The 9,121-nt window shown below is 35.6% G+C and overlaps 1 protein-coding gene across 1 annotated transcript in view; it reads right to left on the minus strand.

Annotated features, from left to right (window-relative positions):
- The window catches only part of LOC107730018 (type II inositol 3,4-bisphosphate 4-phosphatase-like), a 133,333-nt gene that overhangs the window by 44,501 nt on the left and 79,711 nt on the right, over window positions 1–9,121 (minus strand). The window contains exon 8 of the mRNA XM_016540769.1: window positions 7,435–7,543. Coding sequence (XP_016396255.1) covers window positions 7,435–7,543 — 109 coding nt within the window. The remainder of the gene's footprint in view (window positions 1–7,434; window positions 7,544–9,121) is intronic.

The raw sequence follows: 9,121 nt of genomic DNA on the forward strand, positions 1-9,121 counted from the left end.
CATAATTAAATATAATATCATATGATTGCAAAATAAATAACATATTTTTATATAAATTATTATTAAATTATAAATATTATATTAAAATATAAATAGATTTGATTGTTAAAAACAGCAGTATTTATTTATTTATTTATTGTTCTTATGGATGTAAATAAAATATGGTTTTGTTTAATTTGATTAGTAAATGTAAATTACAAATATATTAAATTTCACACATTTTTTTAGAGTATTGATAACCTTATTGCTTTTGTGTCAAGCTTATAGAGAGTCAAAGTATCTTCAAAGAATTGTCATTAAATTAAATATACTGTCTACTTCTGAGTCTATTAGCAATTAACAGTGTGTTCTTCAAAAGAGTGCATAACTAGCCTAAAATAATCTACACCGCAGCATCACACACACAGCATGGGGGACGTTTGGCCGCAGAACAGCAGGAAATATTTCAAAGGAGCACTACCATTAGCCACATCCTCCTTACACACAGGAAGATCTGTAAATGTGCTGTCTAGATGTTCACAAATGATCAATGGAAATAAAAAATGATGCTAATGAGAGGAAAGGAAACGCCAAGCCCTTCAGTGCAATCAGGCCCACGTCTCTGGTGAATCTCTAATTAAATGTACAAATAGAAAGGCAGAGAGAGAGAGATGTGTATGCCACAGGATGAGAGTTTACACCAGGCCAGCCATTACAAACCGCTGCTGGGAGTCTGTAGCTACGTTTCCATCATCCTGTTTTATGTGAATTCTGAAGTATCTTTAGAAAGGAGTGATGGAAACCCCAAATTTCGAAAAAGAAAATACCTTAATTCGCTAAAATGTTTTTACGCTCACTTGAAGTGCATTTTGACTTGTGCAAAAAAGGGTTAATGTGTATAACAGGAGATGGAAATGCATTTATCGGATAAATTTTGCTTTGCACTATGGGGCGGCATAACCTGACTAACCAGCGGACTGATCTCATTGCACAGCATCTGAAATGTTGTTATGGTCATTCTGAAATGCCCGAGCAAAGTCTGTCAACAAAGCATTTCTGTATAATTGCCTCCTAGAACTGACTGCGTTCCCAAACAGCAGGCATCCACCTCCGAAAGCAATGACCGCATTTATGGTGTTTCGTCTGAGGTGCAAGTAATTTATTATATATGAAAATTATTATATTCAGTGGCTTCTTCTACTTTTGTTAGTGATATTTAGTGCCAGTTTATCAGGAACCCAGCTTGTAATATGGAGAAAGCTATCCGTTACATTCATAACACTCCTCTAAGCAAACAAAAATAATAACTTTTTGCTAATGTTTCCATTAAGTTAAGAAAATGTTATTTCTGAGCATTCTCTGAAAATTAATTTAATCAAATTCAAAATACAAAAAAAAAAGTTTTAAAAACGTTTTTTCTTGGTTATACAAACATTAAGGAAGTATACCATTTTGGAAATATTACAGGAATGTTGCATTTTAATGTTCTCTGAACATTCTGAAACAAGTAGCAACTTTTAGAAAATGAACATCCAAATAAAAAGTTTCAGAAAAATGTTCCAAGAATATATAAATAATATTACCAATATTCCACCAATATATAACGATTAACCAATGTTCAATGATTATATAGATAACATTCCACCGATCTTTTATGATTAGATAAACAATTTTCCATCGATGTTCCAGGAATATATCAATAATGTTTCACAGATATATCAACAACATTCCATTGATGTTCCAGGAATATATCAATAAGGTTCTATTGATGTTCCAGGAATACATCAATAATGTTACATCAATGTTGCACAAATATATCAATAACGTTTTATCAATGTTCCACGAATATATCAATAATGTTCCATTAATGTTCCACAAATATATTGATGTTCCACGAATATATCAATATTGTTCTGTTGATGTTCTACGAATATATATATATATATATATATATATATAAAACTTCCATCAATGTTGCACAAATATATCAATAACGTTTTATCAATGTTCCATGAATATATCAACAACATTCCATTGATGTTCCAGGAATACATCAATAACGTTACATCAATGTTGCACAAATATATCAATAACGTTTTATCAATGTTCCACGAGTATATCAAAAATGTTCCATTAATGTTCCACAAATATATTGATGTTCCACAAATATATCAATATTGTTCTGTTGATGTTCTACGAATATATATATATAAAACGTTCCATCAATGTTGCACAAATATATCAATAACGTTTTATCGATGTTCCACAAATATATCAATAATGTTCCATTGATGTTCCAGGAATATATTAATAATGTTCCATCGATGTTCCACGAATATATCAATAACTTTCCATCAATGTTCCAGGAATATTTCAATAACGTTCCATCAATGTTTCAGGAATATATCAATAACATTCCATCGATGTTCTATGAATATATAAATAACGTTCCATGAATTCATGAAAAAAAGTTTCATGAATGTATAAATTATGTTCTTCTGTGAACATTTTAAGAACATTACCAAGATTTGAAAACGTTGAATGAACATTCTATAATCTAGGCTGGAACAATGTTTGTTCATAACTTTGAGAGAACCTTGCCAGAACGCTAGCCAAAGTTCTGAGAACGTTGCTGGGATGTAGTCAAAGTACACACACTCAAATGCACCCATTCACGCCATCTGGAAGGATACGATTATCTTTGTGCAGCGAGCAAATCGACTGCTGAACGACAGAACATTCTAGTCATGCTGACACGCTCAAATTAAAGACAAATAAGATGCTCGTGGACTGTCGTGGAAGTTAAAGAGAAATAACTGCTTGGGCTTGGAGGCGGCCTCAGGGAACCGGAGAAATGGATATTGATTGGCTCTCACACAGCCATTGTAGCCGCATTTTACATCGGGCCGAGCGTCCACCACTGACCTGATGGATCGGTCCGATCGCTCTCCGGCCGCCTTTCCTGCTTCGCTCTTCAGGCAGAAGAAAAGACAGATGGCTCTTTCATTTCGCTCTCAATGTCCTTTTTTCCCCAGCACCCTTTTTCCTGTGATTCATTAGCAATGGCCAAGAATTGTGTCTGTCCTATTATTTGTCTTCTAATCAAAGAAACTGCTAAAAGGTTGCTTTCCAGTAAGGTCTGGGTGGATGCGTGAATGATTATGTGTGTGCTCAAGAGCTCATCTCTCCTTGTCTGTTAAACTACACTTGCAATCATTCACACGCAAGTTCTGCTGCACTGTTCATTCATTGCCGCATGTTGTGTGAATGCGCCTTTTATGTGTGAAGAGATAAAAAAACAACCAAAAATGGAAGTATAGTTCACCTCAAAATCTAAATTTTGTCTTCATTTATTCACATTTGTGTCTTTCCAAAACTTTTTCTTTAGTGGAACACAAAAGGAGACATTTTTAAGAATGCATTTGGTTGCTTTTTTTTCCATGCAACTACAATGAATGAGAACTGGAGCTTTTAAGCCTTAAAATAGACTTAAAAGCACCATAAAAGTATCTAAAAAGTAGTTCACAAGACTTGTACACTATATTCCAAACCTCTTGAAGTAACTTTGTGTGAGAAAGAAACCAAATTTAAGTGAAATTCACCTATCTGTCTGTCACCGCTCCGCTTAGCTGAATTGTGAACGATTCATTCTTTTGAATCAGATCTTTCCGATAAATCAAATGATTCAGTTCAAAACCCAGTCAGAATGATTCACACACGAATTGGACTGATCTGGATTATGATTTTAGCGGTTTCTCACAAAAAGCTATGACTTCAGTAAACTTGGACCATGGTGCACAAGTCATATAAATACTTTACTGAATTTTTTAGTAATTTCGTGGCCTTTGAAGCAGTCCTCATTTATTGCAATTGCATGTGAAAGTTCAGCTAAGTGCAATCTTCAAAACACCTTCAATTGTGATCCACAGACGAAAAAGTTACACAGCTTTGGAATGACATAAGGAAGAGCAAATGATAACCATTTTAAACTTCCTCTTTTACAAGCATCTTTAACTTTATATGCAAATTTAATACAGCACTGATTTAATAGAATTATCTTTTTAAAAAACAACTATAGAAGGACTTGCTAGCTAGTGAGGCATAAAAAAGGCAAATCTGAGCATGAAGTAAAACATTAGCCAAGTAAAAAAGGAAACAAAATGAGGTCCATATCAGGCTGGATTAATGTGCAGCGCGAAAGCTCTTTCAGAAATTGATTTCTCTCCGGTAGAAACAGCAAATGTCCTTGCCTCGTATCAGTGGCGCTGATAAATCTTCCCAGCACTGGAGGCTGGAAACTTTTTGAAAAGATGTTCAATTTCTTTGTACTAGTATTCCTCTGTCAGTCTGGCTCAGTAACCCAGGCACTGTAAAGAAAATAATTGGACTTTGCTTGGTTTTTAATAAGTCTGTTCTCAGAGGGTTGAGAGAAGAACATCTCAAATGATATAAAACGGGCACATTCACACGACCGGCTTCGCGTCGACAAAATCACCCCCTAAGACTCGACTGCATCCACAAAAGCCAGCTGTGATCATTCACAAAATACAAAAATAGAACTGAATAAGAGAAACTTGTGAAGCTCTTTATTGATGGAAATCACAAGAGGGATGAGATGACATGACATGCTTCTCCTTCTTCTTCAGAGAGCCAAGAATAGAAAACACTCGTAGTTGAAATGTTAGGTGTTACGGCAAGGACAGACGAACTGCTTCAATGACTGCCAGGCTGCTAGAGTCAAGACACAGGCTTTCTAATTAAACATCTCTGTGAGGACAAACCGAACAGAAGATGGAGGAGGAGGAGTGCGAGATGGACGACTGAGGCAGAAAGAGACGGTCACAATTCATTTGAGAGCAACAAACACGTCAGGAGAGACTCCAGAGTCATGCCAACAGGATCCAACTGGGAAAATGTGAGACTCTGAAGTTATTAAAGTCATTAAGGACTCTAGAGAGAGAAACAACAGGACCACTGTTGCTGTGTATTCCACCAACAATTTGGAGCTAAACTTGTGGCTGAAAGTGAACACTTATTACTCTTCATGACAGTACAATCATTGCACATTCAGACTTGCAAAGTGGTTTTAGCCCAAATGATGATATATTTTAAGCAAGACTGCTGCTAAAAGCAGTCAAAAAGACTGCTCAAAAGACTAGATAAAGGCAATGTACTGTAGCAACCACCTAGAACATCCTAGCAACTGCACAGCAACACACACATAAAATCGCCCAGAACACATTTGTATTCACCCAGGACACCCAAACAACCACCTCAGCAACCACACCTTAGAATCCATATCGCAACATGTTAACAACCAACAGTACTGGATAGAATACTTACAAGCTGATTTCAAATTACATGGCAAAAATTGTAGTTAGTAATTTAATCATTACATTGCACATTTTAGGTAATGTAATCTGACTACTTTTAGATTACTTCTGATCTAACTTGTTCATCACATTGATTTAAATAGGATATTCTTGTACCATATTGATATAAAAATACAAAGAGAAAGAAAATATATTCAATTTGTTGTTATTAACAACAGGAAGTGCATTAAACATAACTGGGGTTTGTGAAGGAACTGCAGGGGATTTATGAGTTTAATGAAAAGCTAATAATTAATTAAATCATAAAAATGTAAAATTAAAATAAATCATTATAAAATAACAACAATAAGCATGGCCCTTTGCTGCCTTTTCCTGAGGGTGGGGTTTATCTGGGTTTGTGATGTCATGAACCCAGGAAGTAACTTGTTGTAGTCCCTACCAGCCGTTTTTGTAGGCATTAAACTGCTAAAATTAAAATAAATCATTATAAAATAACAACAATCAGAAAATAAAACGGTTGCTAAAAAGATTAAATATGCATCAATCATAAAAATTCATGTATTTTTATAATAATTACAAAATAAAATGTTTTAAGTAAACACTTCAGAATCCACACAGAACACATTTACAACCACCTAGCAACACCCAGTATGCCCTAGTAACACCCTAGAAACCACTCAGAAAAGGTTAAGAAAAGGTTACATAGCAATACATTACTGCATGATCGCATAGCAACACACTGAAAACCACTCAGAATGTCTTAAAGGGGTGGTTCACTGGCTTTTTTCTAGGCTTGATTGTGTTTATGGGGTTCAGTGAAATCGCAATGAACCACCCCTTTAACAAACACCTAGCAACACTCTAGCAACCACCTACACCACCCTTAGAATCCGCAATGCAACATGTTAACAGTAACACGCACATGCAAACATCCAAAACATTTTCTTCTATCCTGCAACAGCCTAGCAACAACATAGCAACAAGCTATAAAAACAACAATTTAAGAGTGAGTAAATTATTCAGTTTTTATACAGTTGATGACAAGCGGAGTGATACAAACGGTAAAATGGTTGAGGTGCTATTTTCACTAGAATATTGCACTGCTGGAAAAGGCTCCCAGCCAATCAGATTCGAGGACCAGAATATTTCTAAATAAATAAATATACCATTCCCCTCTAGATTGTGGTTCTATTTCCTGAAAGTTGGTAATTGTGTAGGATATGGCCGTAAGTTTTCTCTACTTCGATAGTGTGCGTATGAACATGAAATCCCGGATAAACTGTAAATCCAGACTTCATTCAGCATCGATGTGGCAGAAATTCACAGCTCTGTCGGGTTCACAGATCAGTGTTCGCGCTCGCTTTTCAAATGGAATCAAAGCTTGAGGACCCTTACGAAAAATAAGTTTATTCAAGTGTGCTATTAGTATACGTCTTTTAAACTAAAAATAGGAAAGTATACTTTTAGTCTACTTTTTATGTACTTCTCAGAAATTGGCTTTATGTACTTCTCAGAAATATACTTAAAATGACATTTAAGTATACTTGACTTATACTTAGAAAAAGTCAACATTAACTTCAGAAAGATAAAAATGTGCGTGCGGATTAGAGTTCAGCTTCCGAATGATGCAACCTTCACACAGTTCCCTAGAAATACATGTAAACATGCTACAGCTCACGCGGCTTATTTCTCTCCAGCAAAATAATCAATTTACACGTTCATTTGCCTCAGTGCACGATATTGAGACTCGCCGCCATCAATATCATAGCGCTTTGTAGCTTGACAGTCTGTGGTCTCAAAATAATGTTCTTCAAAATAAATTTTTTGTTTTAGACATGGATGACAAGGATTGAATGAATTTATAATATCTCATTAAATGAAAAAAACTCCTCGGTGGTGTCATGTTGACAGATTAATCTTGTATAAAATCGTATCCATGCAAATGACAGAAATGACATATTTTGCGAACTTCTCTATTTTATGTCTCTACAGAAGGATGGTGGTGAGTGTCTGATGCACAAACGGAGGCTTTCATGGTTTCATATACAGCTGTCAGAAAATCATTCTCCATCACCAGAGCAAAGTAATCAGAAGAGACACGTGTGAACATGTGGAGACTGACCTCTTCTTCTCGGATTCGTATTTGCTGAGCAGTTTCTGCAAGCCTCCGTTCTTGAAGCCTTGCGAATGGGCTGCCGGAGCTCCTACTGTGACCACATCATAGAAGGAATCTGCGGAGGAAACATCGACAAACATCCTTCAACAGGCCTCACAAATCACAAACAAGCCCACAGTACACGGTTTGCGTCTATATTTCGTCTTGTTTTATGTGCTTCCTGTTGTTTTGTGAATACATCCAAACAGCCTGTTCCACCTCCAGCTCTCTGAGGAACTGTGGTACGTCTATTAAACAGGATTCAGTGTGGAACGACATGCTGTTTAGATGCATGTAAACATACACAACGTGTTTCAAGTAAGGGAAGCACCTGAGCAACAGAATTAATACTACTGAATATCTCCAGTGATAATGTAGAAAAGACAGAAAAAACATGAACTAGACAACAGCATATACTGTACATAAACTTCATAAAAAGTTTGCATTTAAAAGCTACATTTCCAGTTATCACATAGTATTTACAGAATTTATACAGAATTTACATTAAAAACATAAAAAAATATTTAAATGTAAAATATTTATACAAAATTTTTTTAGAACAATAATAACCAGCACATCCTTATGTCGTGGCCTCGAGATGCTATGTTGAGGGAACGACATATTTTTCTCATGGCCACCAGTTTAATGCGTAAACAAACCTGCGTGACCATAGCAACCCGGGATTATCAGAGATGGATAAAACATTTTTATTAACATTAAACATTTAATTTAATATTTGTATATTATTATTATTATTACATTAACTTATTAGGGCTATATTTTTATATTTATTGTTATATATGCTTATTTCCCCTTTCAATTTGTGTATCGCTTTACCTAGTTAACGTTTTGTATAATTATGCTAGCATTTGCTAGCCTACCATATATTTTGCAAATAAACAATTATGCCAATAAAGTTTTGACTTTATGATTGCATTTATGCCCATGTGTGATAATGAGCATGTTGTGTTTTCATTTACAAATGAAACTACGTGAATGATTAATTCCTCAATGAAACACTATAGTATTTATAATTATGGTCTATTAATTAGCCGAAAAAAAATGAAATATATGTTAAATTTAAACTGCATTCCCGCAAAAATTCCAGTCAGCATAATCAAAGCTTTATTGGCATGTCGAGCATTTACAGTAGGCTATTATTTACACTAGTACACTGATATTTGTATACTTACTACATGAAGTATACTTAAAAATATACTTGAACTTTACTTAAGTATACTTACTAAAATAAACTTGAAGTATACTACTTTTTGGTAAGGGGAATCATGAAAAAAAATCCATCATTCATTGAAACCAACTGGATTTGACTGGATTAAGAGATTGATCCATTTAAAGAGTCTTAATGAGGGAAATATTTAGGCCTAAAGCAAAAACGTCTCGGGTTACGTATGTAACCCTAGTTCCTCGAGGGAACGAGACGCTGCGTCGAAAACGCTAGGGGAACGCCGTTCAGCGTGACGGGCTCTGAATCTCGTGTGTAATCAGACTAACAGCTGGGCGAGACGTCACGGCGGGTGACGTAATGACCAGGAGGCTATAAAAGCACGTGCGGTGAGACCAACGTCAGCTCCTAGGAATGAAGCAAGCGCTGGCAGGGACGCCGGAAGTATGGCACCGAGACGCAGCGTCTCGT

The sequence above is a fragment of the Sinocyclocheilus rhinocerous genome, unplaced genomic scaffold (genome assembly GCF_001515625.1).
Source record: "Sinocyclocheilus rhinocerous isolate Xijiao unplaced genomic scaffold, SAMN03320098_v1.1 scaffold313, whole genome shotgun sequence".
In the NCBI taxonomy this organism is placed as follows: Eukaryota; Metazoa; Chordata; class Actinopteri; order Cypriniformes; family Cyprinidae; genus Sinocyclocheilus; species Sinocyclocheilus rhinocerous.